At 36.4% G+C, this 27,256-nt stretch overlaps 1 protein-coding gene across 1 annotated transcript in view; it reads left to right on the top strand.

Moving 5' to 3' along the window:
- Positions 1-27,256, top strand: part of COL28A1 (collagen type XXVIII alpha 1 chain) — a gene marked incomplete at its 5' end in the record, with an annotated part of 63,106 nt that overhangs the window by 525 nt on the left and 35,325 nt on the right. Inside the window, 14 exons of the mRNA XM_084283134.1 lie at positions 183-742; positions 2,478-2,498; positions 3,149-3,205; positions 4,524-4,577; positions 5,107-5,148; positions 5,873-5,899; positions 6,848-6,892; positions 10,953-10,997; positions 11,641-11,694; positions 21,921-21,989; positions 22,604-22,672; positions 23,973-24,041; positions 25,018-25,086; positions 26,601-26,669. Of these exons, the coding sequence (XP_084139260.1) occupies positions 183-742; positions 2,478-2,498; positions 3,149-3,205; positions 4,524-4,577; positions 5,107-5,148; positions 5,873-5,899; positions 6,848-6,892; positions 10,953-10,997; positions 11,641-11,694; positions 21,921-21,989; positions 22,604-22,672; positions 23,973-24,041; positions 25,018-25,086; positions 26,601-26,669 (1,250 nt within the window). The remainder of the gene's footprint in view (positions 1-182; positions 743-2,477; positions 2,499-3,148; positions 3,206-4,523; positions 4,578-5,106; positions 5,149-5,872; positions 5,900-6,847; positions 6,893-10,952; positions 10,998-11,640; positions 11,695-21,920; positions 21,990-22,603; positions 22,673-23,972; positions 24,042-25,017; positions 25,087-26,600; positions 26,670-27,256) is intronic.

Genomic DNA, 27,256 nt, shown 5'->3' with positions numbered 1-27,256 from the left:
AAATTACTTGACTTCAGTAGACTTTCTTGGCATTTACAATGAAGTTTCTTCTTGGATTTTTTACTGGAAAGACGGGAATTATTTGGGAAATGGCTTTAGGACTGGGTTTGTTGCAGAGAATTATCTGAAATCTGTCATGCAGGTGTGCCCATCACTCATAAACCTTTCTTGTTTCATTACAGGTGATATGTGTCTAATTGATATAGTCTTTATCTTGGACAGTTCAGAAAGTGCCAAAAACCAGTTGTTTAATTTACAGAAGAATTTTATTCAAAACTTAACTGACAACATTTTCCAGATGAAACCAGTTATATCTCAGAAGTACAATATCAGACTAGCAAGTATGCAGTTCAGCAGCACAGTCAGCATTGATCAACCCTTTACAGCATGGAAAAATGTGCAGAATTTTAAAGAGAAAATCAAGGCTCTGGGCTTCATTGGCCATGGAACCTACTCCTATTATGCAATTTCCAATGCCACTCAGCTGCTTGAAACTGAAGGTCGTAAAAAAAGTGCAAAAGTGGCTTTTTTGATGACTGATGGTGTGGATCATCCCAACAGCCCTAATGTCCAGAGTATAGCTGCAGCAGCTAGGAGCCTTGGAATACATTTTTTCACCATTGGCCTTTCTAAGAAAAACGTTCAAGAAGAAAAATTGCGTATGATATCTGGTGATTCATCTTTTAAACAAGTCTTATGCCTGGATGATAATAACCTGATAGATGATGTAGCATCAGAGCTGGTAAGTAATGCTGATTGTAATCTTCTCCCATACGTATCCATTGCAGATTTCATTTAACTTTGATAGATAAGTCCTGAACTCAGTGCAGAGACTTGCAGGTCAAACGGGGTCTGGAGCTGACCTCAGGCTTGGGATTTCAGGAAGATTTTAAACACTGTGTGGGATGTCTGCATGAGATGGGCTCCATGATTGGTAGCAAAGAAGGTCAGTAACTATTGGCTTGAGAAGCAACTTAAGATTGATAATTTGGTTTAACTGTAGTCAAGGCTTGTAACTCCACTACTTAGAGTAGTGATAAAACTATTAATTCTGGACTCAGATTGATCAACTTTCAAATTTCATGGCAGATATAAGAGGTAACAAACAAACGCAGTATGATCCTGATCCTGAAGACAAATGAGAAGACTTCTCTTTACAGATTGTATTGAAGTATGTCTACTGAAGTCACTGGGATATGTCAAAAACAGGTGCCTTCACCACTGCAGTTCAAGAATGTCTGCTGAAGCAACAGGAATTTTTTATTATTGTCTTCAGTGGGATCAGATTTCCAAAATACTCTAAATCTACCACCCTATTTATATAAAGGCACTTAGCTCTCTGCCCTTCTGTTGCAACATAAGGCACACATAAGAAAATGTAAGGAATATTGCTTAATTAACTTCTTAGTTTAGGAGAAACAAAAGTCTTGTAGTACTATAGATAGCAGCTGGACATGATCCTTCTGGCTTTTAAGCACTAACGTGCAAAGTGTTAGGGTGGCCTAGGAAGCTCTTGCTTTTTAAAATGCTAGAAAGTACTTTTGAGTAAGAGAAGACTTTGCACATAATAAATTAAGATAATTTGGAGGAAAATATTTTTTAGAAAATTCAATAGGGAATTCAATTAAGGGAATAGTCAATACAGAATTTATGTCTTTTTTTGTTATTCTCTCGAGGGTGGTAAAACTGATATGGAAAATTTAAAATTGGAAACAGAAACTTGCTAGGTGGTATGTTTGAAAACAGATGGCTAGGTTGTGCACATGGCTAGAGATCTCACAGATATAGGTAGAAAAAGGCTATTTCATATTGTTACACGTGTATACCTGTGACGTGTGTACCTGTGAAGTTATACATTTAGAAAATGAAAACTCTTTCCAGAGATCTCTGGAAATGGTGCTGTGGGGAGGAATGTTTCTGTGGTGTATGGCTCTGTCACATTAATCAGGACTGAGGGAGCTTCCTTCTTCCAGACGCTCTCCAAGGAGTTGTGTGCTCGGACAATAATAGCACAGCTGCTGTCATAACAATTGAAGGGTAGGGTGTTTCCCAGCACATGGAGCATGTCTCTGAGCACATGTTAAAACTTTAAAAGGTTACTGATGTCATGTATAACACTGATAAAAACATTGATTCCTTCCCCTACATATTATCCTTGTAAGAGCTTCCATAGCTGGTTAGTCTTTTCATATTCCCCTTCTTAGCTTTGGTTCTTAATATTGGCTATTTAGCTGTCTATTTAGCTTTCTGATCATTGTGGGTCAGATGGAGCAACCCCCTCCTCATACCACAGAATCCATTCTTGTGTGACTGGTTCCATAGACTGGTAATTAACAATGTAAGAAAGGGATGATGCTTGAAGGTGTTCACCTTCTTTACCATTCACCTTGCAAATTCTGTAAACTAGAGAGGAAAAGTGGTTAAATTACTACACTGAAGTCTATATGGAAATAATATTATTATTTTTTTCTTTCCAGGAAGCCTTACTTCAGAAGCAGGTAGTTTTTTTGAGTTTTATTTGTATTACTCTTGATTACTCTTATCAATACCACAGCCTATCTTTTTCTCTTGATCTCTGCTTCTCCTGTGATGCATCAGTACCGCAAGAATAACCACCCTTCCTTTCCTGAGTAGAGTTTCTACCATGATTTTTATTTACATTTTTATCCATTTCTTCCCCCCCTGTTCCTGATAAATCTACAACTTCTGTTCGTTGGTGGGTAATATCAGTAGTAAGGTCTAAAGGCATAAAGAACCCTTCCTAACAAAGTGGAGTAAGACTGGTATAACATATGAAAGTTCATTAGTTGTCACATTATAAAAAAATAACAAAGTCAAAATTGTCCAAAAATTATATAAGATTTCACACCACTATATACTATGTATACGCAACCTTAAATGTTTGTAGTTACAATAGCAAGTGATTTATTTGCTTGTGTAATAAATAAAGTTTGGGATTGAAACAGACAATTTTGGTGGAGCTATACAGAAGTGTAATGTTGATTATAAAGGAGATAGTTATTAGCATATTGTTTATTTTTATGTTCTCTACCGTGTTCTCTACCAGGCAAAAGCAGATTTTTTGCTTATGAAATTTGAGATAATACATTTGAAAATGTTCTTCTTAATGTTTCTATCAACCTTTTAGTGTATGCAGAAGAACTGTGTGTGTGAAAAGGGAATAAAAGGAGACAAAGGTGATTCTGTAAGTATGCATTCACTTGAAAAAACTTGGAAATCTATGTTTTAATCATTGAGATCAGTGGTTCAAGATACTATAATGGGTTACTATGTCTATAAAAGCAAGACATTAGCTGTGCATATAGAGTAAGCAGAAGTAAAGTATCATAGCATATCACTGACATCTCCAGAAAGGCCACTGATGTTTTAATAGCTTAAATAAATAAATAAATAAATAAATAAATCTATAATCACATACTGCCTTGGAAATACGTTTATATTACTGGGTAAACATTGTATGCATGATTTTGAATCCCAAATCAAGAATTTATTCTTGAAACTTAAAACCCTACCAGCAGTTTCTATCTGTGTAGGGATAAAAGTTCAAAAGATTGAGTGTAGTGGCATATGTGAAGAAAAGTCTAAAACTCTGTCTCTGACACTCTCTTTTCTCTTGTAACACTTTAGCACATAACTGTTTCTTGACTCTGGTAAAGAACACAGAAGTGAGAGTTCTGAGTCTGTGACCTCTCTGATCCCTTTCCTATCTTTAATAGCTCCCCCACAGACAGCCAAGGTACATATAAATGGTTTTGCCTTTCTCCCTTGACCCAAAGCAAGTGACCAAACACCCATAGCAGGTTATGAAAGCAGGGCTTATCATCCAGTCTCTTGACTCCAGATAATGTCCTGGAACTAAAACCCCTTCTTCCAGTCAATAATTTAAGATCCAGGAATTTTTAGGTATTTTATGCAAAGTGATTATATGTAACCTAATATAATATATAATTTTTATACACACACACACATATATATATATTCACATGTAAATTAGTATATATATGTATATGTATACACCAAGCTTTCCATTCCACACCTTCATGATCCTCCAAACAGATCTAAGGGTATCTACTTATTTTTTAATTTTAGAGCTGCTGAATATCGACACTAAGATGTTCTATGCAGTGTTGTGTTTTTTTGAAGTAGAGGGGAGCAGACAGTGATGGGTACCTCTCTAAAAAATGGGGAGGAGAAACTGTGTTATGTTTTCTGTGACACCTTGCTGGTTAGACTTTGAAAGGCTCTGTTTTGCTAAAGTTGAAGGTAAAAAATGTACTTATCATTGAACATGGATGAATAAATAAATTAATTAACAAATCACAGTTACCTTATGTTTTTTTTAGTTATGTGAAAATAATCTCACATGTGCTATACCTGAATCAGTGTGGATTTATATCTAAGCTTATTCCAGAATAATTGTGGCCTGCTCCAAAGCTGTAGTCTTAGAGGAACTAGGAATTCTTTTCGTGCAATCGTAATAACATTTTCCTGCTTTGTTTCAGGGCAGTGCTGGAAACAGGGGGGAAAAAGGTGAGCCTGGACCAAAAGGAAACAAGGTAAAGAGAGTTTAAGTAAACAAACACACTATCCAACAAAAAGCAATAAAGCAAATTTCTATCTAATCATTTTGTCCAAACCATGGAGGTGAAAATAGCAAAGAAGAGGTATGGTACAATGTGATTTAAAAGACTGACTTTTGCTATGAGAGATTTGTAGTTAGCTGCTTCAGGAGGCAGAAAGAAAAAATTGAAACTAAACTACTACCAAGTAACACTGCCTATCTCAAGTATTTCTCTGTTAGCAGAGATCTCTGCATCTGTCTGAAGGTTCATTAAGCTCCACAGGGCTTTCTGACAGTACACAAATCTCTTTTATGGAGCAGCTTGCTTTGGTGACTGAGATTTCTGTCATCTACTGACAGTAGTTGACTGTGTTAATGTTTGGGAACTGTGTGTTCTTGACTGTGGGATGTTCCTAAGTAGGAAAAGCAATTTCTGATCCTTAAACAGTGTTCTAGGTTTTAGTGTAACAGTAATAAATAGAAAAGCACTATATATTTCAATTGTATTCCTTTGTTTCCAATAGGGTGATGCTCAAAAAGGAGATCATGGAGAAAAAGGTGAAGAGGTATGTGATACCACAGTTATCACAGTGACATCACAGGATACCACAGCTTAACTCCACTGAACTGAAAACAATTTTTTTTTCTTTCAATTTTTCACACATCCACTTTACTGAATTATTTAGAACACCTAAACTAAGTTCTAGTCTAGAGAAGCATCTATACTGAGGGAAACACATTAAAAATTGCTTTAGTCTAACCATATGCTTAAATGTAGAGTTAGGATGCTACTGACAAAAGGAACTTCTCTTGCTATGTGATTTTGAATTGACTTGTATTATAATTTTTGTGAAGATAGAGTAGAAGATGTCATCACTAACAGCATATAGGTAGTTCTGGCTTCTGTTATCTAATATTTCTAAGCTTGAATTCTTGTTGATTCTCAGAGAAACACTACTCCATAAGCAAGATCAGTTCAGTTTAAAAATCCTTTTTAAATGGTAGTATATATCTGATAAGAGACTGCTAATCTGGCACATTTATGTCCAATGTTAAGAGGAAAAAGTACACATTTCTGAATTTTCAGGTAATTACAAGTTAAATGAGGTATTCCAGAGAGATATTTTATTTTCATGAATAGTTAAACTTAAACATAATTCTTTACTGTTTGTTTGTTGTTTTTTTGTTGTTTGTTTGTTTGTTTGTTTTCCTATGTAAATTAACAGTGTGTAATGCTTTTGCAATCTCTTTTATGATTTTCTCCCCCCTTTTTTGATTTTTTTCAAACAGGGAGCTCCTGGCTATAAGGGTGAAAAGGTAAGATTTTTATAGAATGGAAGTAGTGTAAGAATGGATTGTCACTTGTTGACAGTGTATGAGAAAGAGTGGAAAGAAGAGCCGGTCTCGCCTTTTTGTCATGAGAGCTCCCAGTGCAATTCCTGGAAGTAAAGTCATCATTTACGTACTTTACCTAAATTTGCATACTGGCTTGTTGGAATTTACATAAATACATAAAATAAATACATACAAAGTAAAAGATTAAAATACAATCTAAATATAAAATGAAAAATGTCAAAGACCAGAAATAAAGCTGCTCAGAAGAGTAAGAAAGATGAGGATCAAAGAACAAATTAAGTAGAAAGAATGTGAAATTGCTTATCACAAACACAAAAAGATGTGTCACTTGGGAGCTTTTAAAAAAATTACCACAAGGAAGCTAACTATCTCTCAAAAGAGCTAATGCTTGGCCAAACCAAATCTCAAGATAGGCTCTCCAAGGAGCTAAAAAAATTATATAGTTCAGTGAGTTGCCTAATGCCAAAGCCAAAATTATCACAGCAATCTTGACCATCATAGCCAGTAGAGAAATTGAGATATCCCGTTTTGACAAGTAATTCTATTTCTTCATTCCATTCATACAATCCTGTAATTGTTACACAGGAAAATCTTGAACATCACAGTAATGAAATTAAAATATACAGACAGGCTCTCTGAAGGCAGCACAGCAAGGTGGAAAATACAGAAAACTTTACTAGATTTTAATATATTACCCTTTTTCTATGTAGGTTGGAAAATTTGTAGGTATTTTCAGGAAGGAAAAGTACAGCACACTGTATCTTCCAGAGTTGCATCTAAGGATGCAACTCTCAGGTCCTCAAAATCTACTAAACCTCTTTTGGCTTTGAACTGCTTGCACAGACTTAAATGCCTTTAGGGTAATCAAGACAACTTGTTTAGCTGCTAACCTATTGATTTCTTTTAAAGGGTGAAAGAGGGGAATGTGGATCCCCAGGAATAAAAGGCGAAAGAGTAAGTACAATTTTTATTTGAACTGTTGCACACTGATGGAGATGTTAGAAAATCATGTGACATACTCATAAACATAGCTCATAAAGATTACTGTAAAAATTGAACATCATATAATTCCCTGGTTGTAGAGGTATATTCACACTAAAAATACTGTTCACAGAAACTGAACCTCCAGTTCACTATATTCTTTTTTTTTTTTTTTTTTTTTTTTTTTCCATTTTGCAGAAGAAATGTAGTTCCGTAACTGTTGCCAAACTCTACTTACAAAGGACTGTGAGGGTGTCACTGAGTTAAACAGATTTTTTTTTTCCTTAAAATGTAAATTTTAATGCAAGTGTATAAAATTATATTACAGAGGAAATGGGTTCTTTAACAACCTGAACAACTTTAAGGAGAAGGCTGCTAGCCCTTCTGTGCTGATATGTATTTAGAGTTTTATCTGTTTCTCTTCTTTTAACCTGAAGTGCAGAATTCATACAGGTGAACGTAGATTTAACTGGGATTTTACAGTGAAAAGATGGAAGGATGGTGAAGTCCTGATAGGGATAATCGTGTATGTTGAGTTCATGGAAAGAGGCTTGTGCAAGTACTGCAAAATTACTGAATTCTGTTTAGCATTATAAAGTACTACCAACCTGCTAAGAATTGATTGTTCTGTCAAACCATTTCTTCAGTTTTAGCATCCACATTATGATTGTCATTATCAAAGACCACCTTGAAACGCTTGCTGTTCCTGGCACCTGCTATTTGATGATGCATTTCAGATAGGCTTTAGGAAATATCTAAAGCAGCAGTATTTGTTGCAAAGAAAATAATAAATTATACTAATAAAAATTGAAAAACTGTTGTGAGGTACTGGGATACAAAAATGTTGTGAGGTACTGGGATACAAAATGTCAGCAAGTGAGTCAGAAAAGGCTGAAATATCTATTAAGAATGTGAAAGAGTTGCATTTCTTAGAAGAATAAAAAATATCATAAATTCTTAAATTCTTAAATTCTTTTATCCAGGCAATATGTGAGAAATAGCATGGGGTTATGTGAAATGCCTACTAAGATCACAGAATCACAGAATTTCTAGGTTGGAAGAGACCTCAAGATCATCGAGTCCAACCTCTGACCTAACACTAACCAGTCCTCCACTAAACCATATCCCTAAGCTCTACATCTAAACGTCTTTTAAAGACTTCCAGGGATGGTGACTCCACCACTTCCCTGGGCAGCCTGTTCCAATGCCTAACAACCCTTTCAGTAAAGAAGTTCTTCCTAACATCTAACCTAAAACTCCCCTGGCTCAACTTAAGCCCATTCCCCCTCATCCTGTCACCAGGCACGTGGGAGAACAGACCAACCCCCACCTCGCTGAAGCCTCCTTTGAGGTACCTGTAGAGAGCGATAAGGTCGCCCCTGAGCCTCCCTTTCTCCAGGCTGAACAAGCCCAGCTCCCTCAGCCGCTCCTAATAGGACTTGTTCTCCAGAGCCCTCACCAGCTTCGTTGCCCTTCTCTGGACTCGCTCGAGCACCTCGATGTCCTTCTTGTAGCCAGGGGCCTAAAACTGAACACAGTACTTGAGGTGCGGCCTCACCAGAGCTGAGTACAGGGGGACGATCACTTCCCTAGCCCTGCTGGCCACACTGCTTCTTATGCAAGCCAGGATGCCGTTGGCCTTCTTGGCCACCTGAGCACACTGCTGGCTCATATTCAGCCGACTATCAACCAATACTCCCAGGTCCTTCTCCACCTGGCAGCTCTCCAACTATTCCTCTCCCAGCCTGTAGCTCTGCTTGAGGTTATTGCACCCCAGGTGCAGGACCCGGCACTTGGCCTTGTTGAACTTCATGCAGTTGACCTCAGCCCATCGGTGCAGCCTATCCAGATCCTCCTGCAGAGCCTTCCTACCCTCGAGCAGATTGACACATGCACCTAACTTGGTGTCATCTGCGAACTTATTGAGGGTGCACTTGATGCCCTCATCCAGATCATCGATGAAGATATTAAAGAGGACCGGCCTCAGCACCGAGCCCTGGGGAACGCCACTAGTGACTGGCCTCCAACTGGATTTGACTCCATTCACCACGACTCTTTGGGCCCGGCTATCCAGCCAGTTTCTAACCCAGCGAAGCGTACGCCAGTCCAAGCCAAGAGCAGCCAGTTTCTTGAGGAGAAAGCTGTGGGAAACGGTGTCAAAACCCTTGCTGAAGTCAAGGTAGACCACATCCACAGCCTTTCCCTCATCCACCAAGCGCGTCACTTTGTCATAGAAGGAGATCAGGTTCGTCAAGCAGGACCTGCCTTTCATAAACCCATGCTGACTGGGCCTGATTGCCTGCTTGCCCTGCAAGTGCTGTGTGATGACTCTCAAGATAATCTGCTCCATGAGCTTCCCTGGCACTGAGGTCAAACTGACAGGCCTATAGTTCCCCGGAAAGGGGATAAAAGGAAGCTGTTCAGAAACTGGCAAAGAACATAATCTAATCAGCCAAAAATCTGGATGTAGAAACCATATGCCAGGGCTGCTGGAAATTTGCTTGTTTCATTTCAGTTGAGGACAGAAAAGAAAAAAAAAAAAAAAAGAAAAAAAAAGTTTGACATCTGTAGACGATCAGATATTAAAATGGATTATGGACTTCAAGAATTTAGTGAACAAATGAGAATTATAGTCACTTCCAGAATTCCCAGCTTCACATTACAAAAAGCAGAAGATAGAACATAATGATTCTTTTTTTTTCTTTTTCTTCCCTTTTTTCTTTTTATGAAAGTAATCTATATCAGGCATAATCACCAGAAACAGAATGGACGTGCCCAAATGTGTGAAGCATAGCTTCAGTATCCTGAACTGAACCTTTAACTGCAGAGATGGGTATTGAAGCATAATTGGCAGCACTGTCTGATTTGAAAATGTTCCATTCTCCCTACCACTAGCTTTCCAGTCCCACAAATCAAACTGACTGTAGCAGAGGCTTTGATGCCATCAGTCTCAGTTTCTTTAAAAGCTGATAAAGCTTGAAATTTGGAAAGTTTGTGTTCAGCTTTGAAATCAAAACTGCCTCCAATCATATGTTTGTATTCTACCAAAAGTAGGTATCATGACATCAAAATGTTGTTGTTTGTGCCATCTGTTGCTTGTGTAGTTTTTGTAAAATGAGCGAGAACTAAGTGGGGTTGTCTGCTCTCTGGCAGTTGGCACTCAGCCTGGGAGCTAATGCCTGGGAGTACAGAATTGTTAGAACTTCTGAATCTGTACATGAAGATAGTAGAGGGAGTTTGGTTTCATAGATGTCACTGACAAATTTGCTAGGGCTATTAGAGGTTCAGAATACACTGTGTTCTATGAAAAATGCAACAGTCTGCCGATGCCTCTGTACTCAGAGATATTACTAATTAAAAGAACGAAAAGACGGGTACCGCATCTGCTGAAAACTATTCTTTCTTTAGAAAAATATATCTGAGTATTGGGTCAACTGGAAGTGAAATCCCATAGAAAAAGCATTGTGGTGACTGAAGAAAAATAGCGCAGCAAAAAGATTTGTGAGCTATCCACAGTAGCAGTAGCTGGTAACAGCTCTTTAAATGGAGAAATAACAGCTGATGGAATAATTAAATATGGAATTTTAAAATGATTTTTGCAAACTATTAGTGTGATTCTACCCTGCTACAGTTTAGGTGACTGAGACAACATTAGCTGAAGTTACTTTGTTATAAGCAGTATAATTTTTTATTTTTTTTAATAAGAATTCTGTATCTAATATACCAGTAGAAATAGAATTTTAAGACCTGTGGCAAAGAACAACCAGTTAACCAAATAGCTAAGATGTTAAGTAGCCATCCACAATGTTTGTTCTGGAAGTATTTTAGCCAATTATTGAAAATGGAGTGTATCCAACAATACGGAATACAGAAGGAGAACAGCAGTATTGTGGAGAAAAAACAGACTCCTTAGAAAATGCTTGAACAGAGAGAGAGAGATGGGTCACTACATGTGCACTGCAGTTTTCAATACTTTGTAGCAGGTAATTGCAACTTCTTTTTAATAGGATAATTGAATCTTATTTTTTCTTAGGGATTGGAAGGTCCTTTTGGCCCAAGGGGACCTCGGGGACCTCAGGTAAGGGAACTAAAAGATATCAAATAGAAAGAAAAAACATTATTTTCTGTAAGTCTATTCTACATAAAACCTGACAATTCTGTGGAGAGCAGTATGTTTGGTGCCTGAGGCACCAAGATGTCAGAGTCTGGCAAATTTTGGCATTCAAAAATAATTTTCAAAGAAAAGTTCTTGGCTGCTGCTGCTTGAAGCTTCTCAGAGGTGAATTGTGCATTCGGGCTTTCCAGCTGCAGAATTCTCCTCCTGCCCTTAGTGTAAAATCATGCCCATACATACCCTAACATGTTAAATTCCTCTCATCATATATGTTTCTTGGAAACCTGAACATGGTCTTCCTGAAATACAAGGCAGCCAGAGAGATAGAATTTTGTAGGAGAGACTAAAATCTGACATGATTAATTAAAAACCTGGGAAAAGAGTAAGAAAAATGATGCAATTTGTATGGAGTAGTAAGATACCTTTTCTGTCAGCATTGGTTAATGAATATTAACAATACAGTTCCAACATGCCGGACACTTTACAGAATATGAAGCAGACCTTAGCATTGTGCTACATTGTACTGTATCCTGCTCAGGCCAAATTCAAGAGAAACATCACATACATCTTCAAAGGAAATTCATTCTCTACTTTGACTTTTGTGTAGGGTGTCAGTGGACCTCCAGGTGAGCCAGGTCTGAAGGGCATTCAAGGCAGCAAGGTAAGATGTAGTCACGTGTGTGTAGATGTTATATAAGGAGAGAAGATGCAGAAAATCTGCATGGGATCTTTATACTGTGCTATCTTTTCTCCTCAGTAGTTTTTTTTAGTGGTGTCCCTTGTACAAAAATTACATAGATCACCTGCACTGTGCACAGTAGTGTCATCATGGTATTTAGGCCTTGTCTCATTGGGACATACAGCCTGTGCTCCACCTGGGTCCTCGAGCCCAGCCATCAGAGCTTGGGAGAGCATTTTGTAGGGCCACAGTCGGGTGCTACTTGGGACCTAGAGCCACAGCAACTGAATTTGGAATTTAAACCATCTGAATATGTCTTTGCTTCTGCCATCATGTGGGAAGTTTTTTCTAGAATATCTCTGATGCTTTGTGCTTAAACATTGTTAAGTGATTTTAGATGGTGGTTATAAAATATTGAGATGGAGTTTTTAAAGTCATTTATTATACTGCTTATATACTGTAAAAGTTCAGGACAACTTTAAAATTGGTAGGGGTGTAAGATTTGGTGATGATTAATACCTTAGTTATATTGAAAATAGATCATTTGGAGATAATGACTACAGCTTGTCAAGCAAAACCAATTAGATAAAGTATCTGATTAATTTAGGCAGTCTTCTGATTTTCAAACCTTTGGCAAATTGCTTTATGTGAATAGTTATCTTGCCCATAGGACAGCTGTTAATGTCATTGTTCGGTACAGAAAGATCTTTTATGTATCAGTTTGAAAATATGGGGTCTAATGACAAGGACATTTTACTACTGCATGAATAATAGAATGCCATATCTAAGTTTTACCAGGCAACTGAATTCACATAGAACAATTTGCCAAGGATGCAACATTTATACATTCATGTTTTGTTTCTTAGGCAACAAGTTAATTTGAAGATTCACAGAAATAAACTTAGTTGTGGGAAATATTTATGGTAAAAAGGTTGAAATACTGGCATCCACCATGATTTTCCTCTTCCTGACAAGTGCTTTTTCATACTTCTTGTGTCTTCATCTTTTCACAAAATGCTTGATTAGGAAAATTGCTACAGAATATTTCAGAAGTGAGGAAAGAAAGAGGATAAAGGGTCTGAAAGAAGCTATTCATGAATGTGGTGGAAAAGTCATGCCTCTCTTTAATTTCAGCATGGCAAATGACAGTAATTTTTTTATCTGTCATTTCACACTGATGAGTCCAAGATAGTACTCTAGATACTTTTGTTATACACTAAACCATATTTGTTATATGTTATTTGTTGTTCTGTCAGTCTTTTTATACACTTACCTATCTGTAAAATACCTGAAGCTGGCTCTCTGTAATTCTTCTAACTGGGTGCAATATTTATGGCCTCTTTTCATTTTTTCTGCAGATTTTCAGTATGGAAAAGTTTCCTTGTTTCTCAGCTTCCAACTCAGCAACTTGCTGACTAAGATCTCTAGCCAAGGTTTTTCAGGCTCAGACATCTATGATAATAAAAACACTCTCAGACAAGTTTAATTGCACTTATGTAATTACACTAAAAGCTAAAGAATATAGAAGAAACATAGAGGTTATCTGTCGACCTTACCTAGTGCCAAAGCCAACCTTTGGCATTTTGGAGCTTATCTGAGAAGAGTGAAAAATTTTTCAATGATCACTACAGATAATCAGTAGTTCTTCATAGCTTAATAAACACCCATTCAGCTGGTAAAGGTCAAGGCCTTTTTTGGTTCAGACACATAGTGATCTTTCCAATATCTTTTGTCCTTACAGAAAGATTAGTCAATTGCTCTTTTAAAATTAGTTTTCATGACACATAATACAATATATCTGAAAAGTAGCAGTTATTTATAACTGTCTCATATAAAATAAATAAGACTATTCTTAGTGCCCTTCCTTGTACCCGTGGCCTTTCCATGCTAATACTTTCTGCTTATTGAGCTGAGCTAGTGCCTTCAGTCTGGTTTAGCAGAGCTGAAGGCAGTTTCATGGCATTAGTATCAATATGACATAATGCAGAACACCACTGCTGAACATTTATATTCATTGTTTGTGGGCCATGTTGAGGTTTGAAAGGAGAGAGTCAGTTCCTCAAAATATAAACTCCAGATCAAGTTCAGCCTACAGATGTTTTGGGTCTCATTTGTGAAGTCTACTGTTCACTCAAATATCTGGCCAGTTCGGTGCATCCCTGACCGTAATGCAGTGCCATACCCCTTCTGCTTTGCAGTGCCGGGTTGCAGACAGTTGGGGATGGTGGTGTCGTCTGTGCTGCTGGCTCTGGCAGCCATCAGCAGGAGAGGGTTGCTGGTTTTGCAACTTTAATTTATTTGCTTAAATGTGATATGTCTGAAGCAATGCAGCATAGAGTCCAGAAACATCATCCAAGAAATTACTGGAAGGAACTTTTCATTACTTACTTCCTTTGTCATCCATCTGCATTCTCTTATTCTCTCTTAAAATGCTGCCTAATCTGTCAGGGTATAATTCTTGCTGTTTGCACAATATGATACTGCCTTATTGTATTGCCAGTGCTCAGTTGAATGGTTTGCAAAGTCCCACAACTTGCATTGAACAGCTTTCCATTTGTAGCGTGTTTCCATGTAGACACCAAAGTTTAGGGATGTTCATATGGAGCTGAACCTCATCTTTAACCTCTGAAAGTCTTTCTGATGCACTTTGCAATCAGCCCTTATCAGTAATAACCTCTTTATTACAAAACTAAACTGTGTCACCTTACTTTTGCCTTCTTTTCTAGATTCATATATGAATTGTAGAGCAGCCTATATCCTGCATAAAACACAGCTCAGCATGATATTAACTAAAAACAGCTTTTGCTATTAAGCAAAATTTAAAAAGCTTTCTCTATTTGCACTTGTGCAAAGTTATAGCATCTCAAATAAATATAAATAGTTTTATTACGATATAAACTTTTTCCATAAAGATGCTGAGAGATTTAAAATGACAAATTTAAACTCTGCTTCTATATAAATAATAATACGTTAACTCATCTTTTCCTTATGCCATATTGTTATTAATTGCCCTGACTAAATATATTTATATTTAACCGAATGTTGAACTTACATGATAAGAGGAAACTTACAACTCAGTATAAAACACAATCATTTGAAAAGAAAAACATTAGAGAGGAACAGGAAATTTCACTACTAGTTAGGAATTGGGAACTGGCTAATTTCACTCTGTATCTCTTGCCTTATAAATCAGTCATTTTGGACCTGTTCCCTGTTGTAGTTTTTTTTTTTTTTTCTTGTATTGACTTTCCGATGTTTATTGGCCATGTTTCACTAAAAAGATGTTAAATTCACAAAATAACAGTTATATTGTTAATGCCAAAGTCTACGTTATCTTTTCTCTCTCACTAACTTAAAATACTGAGAAAGAATACCATTCATAGCTGTGCTTTATATTTTCTTACAACTTTGCTGAAGGTCATTCACTTTAAGGCATATTTCAGCTTTATCAACCACAACATATTATCTGCATTCTAACATGAAACAAAAACTTACATCAAAGCATATTACATACTCTATCCAGCTATAGAACATATAAATAAAAATAAAAAAATAAAAATTAAAATTAAAAAGAAAAAGCTTTTGTAGTTCTTTTGAAGTCGCCACACCCAATTAATTAAATTGCAGAACTTCGATTTATAACCTTTACCTGTGGTAAACACATTTTTGACTCTTGTCACACTGCAGCTTGTAAGAGTAAAGAACTAACTGTGTTCCTTGTCTCACTATGAAAGCATAGTTGGCCTACACTACGATTTTGCTGGCTGATGCAAACAACAGTTTCCCAAAGACAAACAAAGAAACAAAGAAAAGACAGGATCTCATTTACAGAAGGATTAAAAGTACTAGAAATATAAGGTCAGCAAAGAGAAAAGCCATGCTGTGCTTGGTTCTGCTCCATTAATATCCTATATTGCTGCCTGGATTGCCAGGAGCCGGCTAGATGGCTTGTTAACAGATGGTTTGTTGATTAAATCAGTAGTGTTTGCTTTTGCTAGGCTAGCTTCTCAAAGATCACGTTGAAGTTATTACAGGAAGGCATAGGCTTTCGTAAGGGGACGCAGGAGGTAAAGTTAGTATTCTCTGTAGATGGAAACAAAACATTTACTTGCTCTGTAAATGTGATATATTCTGCCCTAAGCACCAATGTCCAGAAGCATGATCCAAAGAGAATCTCATCTCACTTCCAATGTTCTAGTAGTCTGCTTTGTGTGATTTAAGTACTTCTCTTCTACATATCTCTTATCTGCATTGGGTAATACAGGAAAATAGCATTGTAGCTGGCTATGGCATTTACTTTCATCGGATTTATTTATCACCTCCTATATTACATTGTTATATTCTGCTATTCCAAGAGTGAATTCTAAGAGTGAATTCTGAACATTAAGAGTGAATGTAATGCCATTTATTTTGATCAAGCAAACTTCTCAGTCCTGAGTTTTTGCTGCTACATTTTTGCAAAGCTAAAGTATCTCATTGGGGTTGAAAACATAAAATGTGCAGATCCACATGTTCCTAGTATTCTTGGAGTTAGATAAATGAATTTGCAACATGAATATGCCTATTATTGAGCTTTTCATTAATTGATTTAGATACTTGCTTATTTTATATATATATATATATATATATATATATAAAGCATATTCCATACAATTGCACAAGTGAGGTTCTGTAAGAGTGTTTGTATTCAAGGCAATTTTGAAAATCTGTTAGTGAGGGACTGAATTTTCAGAAGTTCGGTGGACAATTTAAAAACAGAATGATTTGGTTACACATTATAAAATTGGGGCATAAAATCAGGAAGTGGACGTGACCTGTGTAGTTAAGGTAGCCACTCAGAAGGAAGTAATGAGCAGGGAGTTGGTATGGTTATCATTTCAAAAATAAAACTGGGTTTGTTTGCTTAAACTTTTAGACCAGCTACTGGCAATAAATAACACATTTCTATAAACCCTGATATATTCATGGAAAGATTGAGAACAAGACATTCTTTAAAAGCCACTGTTAAAGTGAGTGCCTTTAACAAAAACTCTCAAAGAATTACCAGCTAAAGTTGTAAGAACAGATGTGTATTCAGACTTTAAAGGAGATAGTTAAGTTTGAATGTGGGTATTGAAAGCACTTATTTCCATGAAAACATCTTGGGATAACGCTTCTATGAAAAATCCCTTGTTGCATATTTCCCTGAAAATGTGTCCCAGAATGAACTGCTAAGGATTCCTGCTTCTCTCATGACTTACAAATTCTTTCCTTACTTATCTGGCAAGTTATATGTTTCCCAGGAGGCTGAACAATACAGTTTCCCTATAAAGAAGTGTAGTTTTGGTGTAGCACAACTACCTTAGAAATATTAAATATCAGTAATATATATTCAATATCTGTATCTGTTTCCATTGTTGTTTCAAATGTTTAAAAAGATCATCATATTTGAAAGCATATTTTTCACTATAGCTTATTTGTTATATCTTAGTCATTAATAGCTTTATAGACTCTGACATACAGACTTCCTGTTCCTTGCAGGGTGTATGTGCTTTCCTAAAAGTAAAGAAGCCATTTATGCTGGCACTAACTGGTATTCATCATAACATAGCAAGCTGTTTGCTGGGGGGTAGACTGTTATGTATTTTCCAAGCTTAAAATTGTACAATTTTAATATGTAAAAATTTTGAGTGGATTTGAGTGGAATGTTAAACAAAGAGAATGATTACAAAGAAGCTACTTTGAAAAGTAGAATTTTCCTTCTGACTGTAGGTAATGTTATTATTGGCAGTGCTTTACTGTTTTAATAAATTTCACATTTTTTGTAGCACTGTGATTGTAGAAGATAAAACAGAGGCTTGCTAATAGCTGTATGAACATATGACTGATATATAGTCTTTAAAACAGGTAAAATAGTTTAAGTTCCAATTTTGCATCTTGTCTGGAAAAAGGCTCTTTTATTTTATTTTATTTTATTTTATTTTATTTTATTTTATTTTATTTTATTTTATTTTATTTTATTTTATTTTATTTTATTTTATTTTATTTTATTTTATTTTATTTTATTTTATTTTTTTCCCCATCATTAATCTTCAGACATCCTCCCCTATCAGGGAGTAAAACATTCAACATAACCAAAATTTTCATGCTACTCTACATTCTTTTTATTATAATGCCTACTTAACAGTGTCTACACCGGTATCTATTGAAAAACAAACAAAAGCTACATCAAAGCTGGTTAAAGGACATCAGTTATTGGAGAGAAAACTAGATAATGTTTTCATCATGGTTAAATAAGAGCTTTTGGAAAAATGTTAACTTTTCTGGGACTTTCATCGAGACAGTGCATGCATTAGCATAGCCCTAGCATGTGGGTAAACTTGAGCAGGAACAAATAAATTGTAATAGGAAGCATTCCCCAGAGTTATTGTCCTTGGAAAGTTCTGTCAGAAGCTGTCAGAAATAGATACGAAACACAATGTCTGTTTGGACAACAGGCCAAAAAATAAAAATAAAAATTGGAAGACACTTTCCAAACACAACAAAGGGGGATGGTTTATTGTTTCAGCTGCATAAGGAGGTTGTTATTTACCTAACATTGTTTTTCAGAACGGAACAAGTTCCTATACGATTTCTTAGGCTTAGTTTTGACAAATGTAGCTAGTGTGTTTAGGGGCTTTTGCTGTGTCCAAAGTAGCCTGCTTATGCCTAGTAGGCTAGCGTGCTGCTGTTTTGGTTTTGGCTTTGTTTGTTTGTTTGAATCTGATATATTTATTTAATATTTTTCAAGTTTGCACATATCTTTTGCATTTTTTCTGTGTGGCATGCTAATTCATCCTGGCACAACGCACACCCCAGCCTGCCTTTTCCATGATAGAGATGACGACTGAGAATTTGAAAGGCTAACACTTTGCTCACTGCCTGGCCATGGCTGCCACCCCGTACCTGTGTGAATGAGTGAGAGGGCACAGGAGGGAAGCACCATGTCAAAACATGAACCTGCAGCTCTGCCTGTAGGGAAAACAGTGAGTCCAGCAGCAGCTACAGCTGGCTTGTGTGTGCATATGTGTGCATCATTTCTAGCAGTAGCAGTGGGAGAGGGCACCTCTTGTGTGTGTGTTTCCTGGAGGAGCCTATAGCTGCTCAGGCTGGAAGCCAGAGTGGGGATCCACCTCCAGCAGCTGTCAAAGCCAGATCATCTTGTCAGCGTGTGAGTTTAGTAGGAGGAATGGTAATCACACTAGCATGTTTTAAGTAAATCTTGCAACATACTAAAAAGAGTAGTGGCAGAGATTCTTAGTGGCAATAGATAAAGTACATGTAGGAGAGAGAAAAGCCAAAGCAACTGCTTTGTCACCTTATGGACTTCCCTATTCCTACAAAGAAGCCAAGTTGACCAAAGCCTTTTGAATCAAAAGGAATTGATTTCAGTAGGCTTTTGATCAGACTCAGGAAGTTGGAAGGTAGCAATAATCAACTATTTATGTTGTGTCAGTTTTCCACTCTGCCACTCTAAAAGTGCCAGCATTTACAGTGGTCTGTGTCTAATTCTTTCTGTCAGAGGCACCTCTGCCTTGAGGTGAAGTCCATTCCTAACTTTATGATATACAGACCCTGAAACTACAAGAGGCTGTACCTGTTAGCTCCACTAGTGAAGCAGAGAGCTACTGGAATAAGAGTTGGTGGTGAATTATGGGAGGCTATGAGCTGAAAGGCAAATTATCTTGGGCTTTTTTTTCGTTTGCTTAATATTCTTCCAAAAGCCATGTTTTGTATATCTTGATGACCTTTGCAAGAAGTACAGCTGCAGATAAACACAGCAGAAGTGTCTCTGTCCTGGAGGGTGTCTATGCATGGAAATTTGTTTGCAGAACTTTCTTCTGAAACCTTAATACAACAGTTTTACCTGTGTAGCTCCCATAGGGATGCCTTTGCCTGGGAAGCAGTGCACACCAGCGGTACTGGACTTTGCTGGTACTGTTCGGCCAATGCACTTCTACATGCTAATGCAGGAGCTGAACTTCCACCAATGCTTAGCTAATTGTGATCTGTCAGCATTGATGAAATTCAGTGGTCAAAATTGCTATGGTTGGAAATGAAATGGATGTTTCTAAGTCACAAAAACCCTTCTGAAAATGTTGCTTGTAGTGTATATAATTTTCTAAAGAAATAAACATTTCCTTACATATTTTCTCTACTTCTTGTCTAAACAGAATCATCCCAGAAAGCCCTGAAATTCAGCTAAAGTACAGCAGTGTTAAAACAGAGAGCTTGAAAAGAGAATTAAAGAGGATGCAAATGCTAGCTTTAGTTGTATTATTCTTGGCCTTCCCTAAATTTCCTGCTGATGGGAAACAGTTAATAAAAATTCTTTTTGATCAGCTGAATCTAAAGGACAGCATGTTCAATGCTAAATTAATTCCACGGATGAGCTGGAAGTCTAGATGATGGGCCATTTGAGGAATCTTTTTATTTTATTTTATTTTTAGTGAGTTTCAAAACAGACACAGGAGATAAAAAAACAGCTATGAACAAAACAGGCCAACTGTATCCCATAGAGCATCAGGCATGGCATTGTTAGCAGGTTGAGAGAAGGGATTTTCCTCTCTACTCTGCACTGGTGTGGTCTCACCGCAAGTACTGTGTGCAGTTTTGGGTGCCACACTCTAAAACTATTAGAGAATATCCAAAGGAGGGCTACAAAGATGAAGACTCTGATCTCAGGCATTAGAGTTTGCCTAGAGATTTCCATGGGTAACGTGTCCCTCATAGCAACATAGTACATGTAGAATAGCTAAACTCACAAAGCTATTCTGCAATTTGTCACTTATGACTTAAAGCTAGTGCACCTACTCCTGCAAAAGGCAGGTTCTTAAGATATTTTCCCTCTAATTTCTCCATTATTTAGAACAATTATTTTCCCAAACTATCATATTTATAAGGAATTTTAAATAATCTTTGAATTTGCAGGTCTTCATTGTAAGTGAATATAACATACAAATATAAAGTCTTGAGGCATACTGTTGTTAAGATGAAGAGATTGAAGTATTTTGGAATTTTGTCCCAGCAATATTGCAGATTTCATCTATTTTCACTTCTTTTTATACCTGAGTTTCTGTCTAAACATTAAGCTTTGAAGAAATTGTTAGTATTTAGTGTTTAGTGTTCCTACATAGAAGAAACAGTAGGTGTTTAAGCACACAAGTAGGTCCACTGAGATCATGCTTAAAGACCTTTTCTATATCAGGGTCCTAGAGCAAATGCACGTAGGGGATATCATAGCAGTCGTACTGAACTTTCTAAATAGATCAAGGTGCAGACCCTATTCATCGCAGGGGTTGTATTGTGTGAAGTGCATGGATTAAATGTGTATTTGTGAATGGTTGTCTGGATTTGTTTTGATTTGGAGAACTGCCAAGCACTTAAATTTGTAATTGATTGAAAATCATTACCATATTAGCTATACAATGTTTTAATCAGAAAATTACTTAGGTTAAATTAGATCTTAATAATTTTCTGAGTCAGTGGTTTTAGAACATATCTTCCAATGTGTCAGAACTAGTATTTGTAGTATCAGTCTGTGACAGGTTCTCCAGGCAATGAAATTCAGATCTTCAAAGGGTTTTATCTGCCTCACTCCTGCTTATGTCTCCAAATACCTGTTAATTTGGGGGATCTGATGCTTGTTTTCACTAGAACCTACATTGGCTTTGTTAGAAACATATTCAGCTAACAAGAGGAGCTGCAGTCAAAGACAGTAGTAAGAGCAACAGTTGTGATATGCAGCCTTTGCTACTGGAAAAATCTTTAGTCCTATGTATAAAGCATAAACACAGATTGATTTCCAGATATCTGTCTTTCTGGCAAGAAAAGGAGTGAAGGAAGCACATACCAAATTATTGAATAAAATCAGGACCAAAAAGATATGATGAGGAAGAAACACATTTTGAATGGCGTTATGACTTTATTATCTATCCCAGAAAATTGTATGGCCAGGATATTGGCCATGCTACTAACCAAAACATTTAGTTTTAAAACAGTTGTGTTTTGTTTTGTTTTTTGTTTGGTTGGTTGTTTGGTTGTTTTTTTTTTTTTTTACTTTAAATACATATTTCTATAGCCCTGAATGGTTGTGATGGAAAGATACTCTGGGAGAATTTGATTATGAAAAGAGACTATTTCTTTAATAATCTCTTTCTGTGTTTGTTTTTTTTTTTTTTTTTCTCTAGGGAGAACAAGGTCCTATAGGTCCCTATGGTCCGCCAGGACTCCCTGGTGTTGGACAGCCAGGACCCAAGGTAAGTCTCAGTTATATGTCTGTTAAAGTGCTAACTGTGGTCAGTCATTTTTTGGATGAAAGTTCTCATCTGAAGTTTTATCAAACTCAAGCTCTTATAATCTTGTGTAGTACTGGTTTGTGCATTTGTATAGAATGGAGATGACAGAACTGCTTTTCCTTCAACCCCAAGTTTTGATTATGATTCCACTGAAACAATAGGCCAGAAATAATGCCATTTAAATGAGGGTTAAATACCTGAGATCAAAGTCAAGCACTAGCAGATGATTGCGTTAATGAGTAATCATTCTTCAAGGCATAGAAATACATCTCAGTCACTGTGATATACTATCAAGTGACAGATTTGCTTTACTGTTTTTCACTATGGGAACTGATGTTCTTATATCCTTTGCAGTTGGCTTGAGGACTGAAATACAATGTAAGGTTCTGAATGTTAACTAAAATGTGCTTTCAAATGTTTCTAAATTATCATTTATGTTTGTTTTACCTCAAGAGATATTGTTTGATTTCAGATTTTTCTGATGACACGATTAAGTCATCTATATATAAATGTTAAGCTTTTCAAAAGCATGAAGGTGAATTAAGACTGAACTTAGTAATATTCTTTTTCACAAGGGCGCTCCAGGTCGAGAAGGTAAAATTGGACTCCCAGGACCTCCTGGAATTGGTGAGCCAGGATTACCTGTAAGTCGTTGATAGATGAATTGGAAGTGAAAATAAATAAGTCTTTAATAAATAAGACTTTAATTGAATGACAGCAGCTATATAGGGTACTGATTCCATAAGCCAATCTACATAGTCTAGAGCAGCAGCTGTGCCAGCCTAATATAGCAACAGTAATTGTGCATGAATTGCTGGAGTAGGAGAATTAAGTCATGTCCAAATAAGTTTTGGTGAAATAAAAAATTGCATGGTCCATGTGAGCGAGATTACAGCACACAGTTTTCAGACAGACATGGAGTTGTATACTAATAGGCATACCCTTACTTGTTTGAATTAAGGAGATCTTTAAAAAATGTTTAAAATCAAATTTTAAGAAGGTGAAAATCCAAAGTCTGAGATGTTCCTCAACTCCAGTCTGTAATTTGAATTGCATCAGAAGCAAAAATCCAAATTATATGCTTTTAATTACACCTTTCTCTTCTGAATTACAGTAAGTTACCTTTAGCAAGCTCTTTGTAGCTCTGAGAAACAGTTTTCTTCTAATAGCCTCCTTGGAAGCTACAAAGCAAAGGATTGTACTCCTTCTTCCATTGTTAAGTTAGTGCTTGCTGATGTTTCTTTTTTCCTGCTGTATAAAATGTGTAGTTTTCTTACTTCATTAATAATCACAAGATTGTTAATTAAGAAGCCACAAATGTAGATGATTGTTAGAATTCATTCTAATATTATTTTTGAAAGTCTCCTTGTGACTATAAAATATATTTTTTCACAAAAAATGTAGGAATATTTTTATTTAATCAAGTCCTTAAAAACTCTTCAGTAGCTTTAAATAATAAAAGCTGAATTTTCTGGAAGAACCAAAAATACTACAAAACAAAAGAATTATTTCAGTGTTCATTTAAACAAAAGTTGGAATTTTCTAATTATGTTTAGCCAGCCATTTTGTATTAAAAAAAAAAAAAAAAAGTTCAAATTAATGATTTTCATTATTTCAGGTACATGAAATTATAAGGAATAAATTACAAGGCAGTAAATATATTTATTATAAATTAACCCACAATTTCATTTGGGTTTTAAGGATAGAGTCTTTAGACATTATGACATTCAGATCATTTCAGCATTACCTTCTTCTTATCTAAATCCTCCAATTAAGGTTTACTACACTTCATTTGATTGTCTGGGCTCAGCCAGCTGTTGTGTAAGTGTTGCTACTTATCAGTGCCATAAGAGTTGCAAGGAACTATATTAGCAAACTAGACAAAATGTCAGTAAGAAATGTAATTGCTGATATCATCTGATTTTTTTTTTTCTTTTCTTACAGGGACCACGTGGCCCTGATGGTCTGCCAGGTGAGAAAGGTCTACCAGGAGAGGGCATTCAAGGACAAAAGGTAGCTTTATGGAAACATTTTTTTAAATTATTTAATCATAGGACAAATTTGCTTTAGTGCCTAAGCTATTTAAGAGCACTGATCATTTTAGTGGTACAAAATATCATACGTGTATGGTAGATCTTGGTCTTCTGAATCACTGTGCTCTCTGAATACCCCTCCTAGTTCAAAAGCTCTATTAAGATAATTACAAAAGAGTTGCAGTGTTCCTCTAAATGTAAGAAGTTAATGATTCTCATATTTATGTATTTACCAAGATACCTTTTTTCACCATCATTAATGAGATAAGTAGTCTTCTGAAAGACTACTTAGCTATTTATGTTTTTTATTGGAAGAAAACATTCAGGAAGTATTTTTGTTCTGTCTTACCATTTTTTGGAAGCTAAAACTTGGGTTATATGAGTCTCTGTGGACAGTTACCTCATTAAGGGCACGTGGCAATTTAATATGTGTGAACATTCCTTTTCTTAAAAATAAGTACAAACAAGCAAAGATTTATGGTAAAATCATAACTGGTTTTCTCATCAAAGTGTATCCCTCTTTGAGTGGCTTCAAGATTCTCCAGAGCCTTGAGCTACCAAGCAAAGCAGATTTTTCTTCCTTTTAAGGAAAAGACGTTAGCCATGTCCTTGCACCAGAAGGTTCTGAACTACTCTATCTACTTACAAAATGAACACGTTATCGCATTCTCAAAATGTACTTTCTGACTTCATGGTATTTAATTTTCTCCTTTTGAAGTCCTGTGTTCAACGAAACAATGAATACAGATGAAGTACATTATGAATTGTAACCAAAATTGTAACTTTGTAAAATTGTAACTTTTCTGTAAAACTAATAATTTAGTCGGCTGTTTTTCTTGTTTTTTTGCAAAGGAATACTTTTCTCCTCATTACCCACATTGTGTTGACCAGTTTGTCTTGGATCGTTTCCTTCATAAATTCCCATATACAGTTACAAAACTGTTACTCGTTTCTAGGGTGAAAAAGGCTCTGAAGGTGTAGCTGGTCCAACCGGAATGCCAGGTCAATCAATCAAAGGTGACAAGGTGAGACCCAGAGTATTTTCCTGATCATATTTATAGTTATATTTATAGTAAATTAATGATGAATTATTCAAACAACAACACGAGAATATGTTTTAGCTTGTATCTGAGGTACTCCTTCAATGCAGCTTCATAAACTTCATAGCATTCATCTATACAAGTTAACTGCACTATGGACGGTATTCTATGCAGCTGGGAGTTTGGGGGAAGAAATTGATTTACTTTCCTCCTAAAATTATCTCAGAAATATTGTACTTAAAATATTTTAAATTAAATATTTAAAAAAATGAAAAACCCTTTGGGTTATCTAGTCTAATGGACCTGGGACAGGCAATGAACACGTTGGCTTCTGAAATTAGTTAGCTTTTTGGCACCCAGGCCCTCAAAGAATGATCCAGAACAATTGTAATTCCCTTGGCCTGAGGAGATTCTGGCCTGTAACTTGCATGGATCTAGAGGATGACTGATGAAAAACGCTCAAATGTCATGTAGAGCAGAGACATTGATCCAAATCTTCCTTCTCATGGTTTAGTGATGTAGCCCTACTCCTACTCCCTGTTTTTTGCCTTCCTGCATGTCCCCATGACTCCTGCTCTCCTCACTATCCCACACTTCTCTTCTGTGAGAGGGGAAGATGACACTCCCATCCAGAGTTACCTACAGTTTAGTCAACAGGGAGTGTTTCTCAGATGTGGGAAGTTTGATTTGAAGTTGTTCATCTTACTGTTCTGTCAAATGGATCTCCAAGATCTTCAGGGAAACCTAGGTGGTCTGATGTGGCCCATCTGTAAGAGGCATGGTCAATGAACACCTTCCAGACCATCTTGCTCGAGGCTTTAGTTACAGGAAGACTGATTACCTGAGAAGAAACAAACTGTCTTATTCCCATTTCTACGTAGGAAAAATGCAGTGACAGCCAGGGCAGTAAGTGTTTGGGACCATCTCAATATGTAAGCGTGTCTGGTGTAAGTTAAATTAACTATTGCTTTGAAGGGACTGCTGTCCCACTTCCCGGACACCTTTATGGGTCTCTGCCACTTTCAATACCCAAATGAACTCCTGTAATTCCACTATTCCAGCCTTAAGTGCTGTACAATACCACCTGACAAAGATTTTTCAACAATACTCTCTAGCTCCTCTTTAAAAATAATACCCTCTAGCTGCTCTTTTACACTTGCAAAATTTTCTTCTGAGTGCTGTGCAAGCAACTGTATATTTCAATACAAGAAAATCTGCAAAATTAATCTCAGTCTGGAAAGATAGGCTGCAGATCCCTCTAGATGTGATTGTCTAATGTTATAAATGCAATAGAGTTTGCAGAAAGGAAGAGGTGTGTTAGATGAATTGCCATAAGCAGACTTTAAGGCATTCAAAATTCTCATTTACCTCAAACAGAAGCAGCAAACCTCAAGATCATACAGTCTGGGGACTACCGCTCTGTGTTTAATTTAAATGTACTAATCAGCTAACATAGTTTATTGCAATTTAGCTCTCTGGAATACTTTTATACAATACAGGGTGAACAAGGCCAAGTAGGACCACAGGGCCCAGCAGGACCACCAGGAATAGGCAATCCAGGAAGCCAGGTAAGTTTGAATCAGGAACAGGCAGACACTGAGCTGCAGATATGAAGAAGGCAGCTAGTATGACCTGAGTGAGGGATTTGTCTGTTCCATTGTTAAGTTAGAAGACACCCATAAACTGCCTAGCTGTAGTGTGAAATCTGTCCTGCATTTATTCTAGTCTTTTTATAAAGAATTAAACAGCAGCAACATATAATGAATTTCATCAAAAATACTGCATACTATAACTCCTATTTAAGAAGACTGTTCTTAATTCTAATCCTGTTTGTCTACTCTTGTGGCCATAGCGGATGAGAAAGATGGAAGAGCTCTGTTGCTCTTCTAAGAGCAAATGGCTTTGCTACAAACTTTATTTAAAAAAAAAAACAAAACAACTATCAGATCAGTCCTACACTTTGGGAATGTAATATATGTATGTATTTGTACATAGTTTTTTGTTTTATACTTCATCAGAGCTCTAATTTTGATTTGAAGACGTTAAAAATCTCAGTGTTTTTGCATTTTAAAAGGCATGTAGTTAGTCTTCAGCGAAAGCATCTTGACATTAATGGTTACAACTGATTTGAATGATTTTAGGATTAAGAAAATAG

This window comes from Netta rufina (assembly GCF_964035555.1).
Source record: "Netta rufina genome assembly, chromosome: 2".
Taxonomy (NCBI): Eukaryota; Metazoa; Chordata; class Aves; order Anseriformes; family Anatidae; genus Netta; species Netta rufina.
Note: the sequence above shows the minus strand (reverse complement) of the source record. Positions and strands in the feature narration are given on the sequence as shown.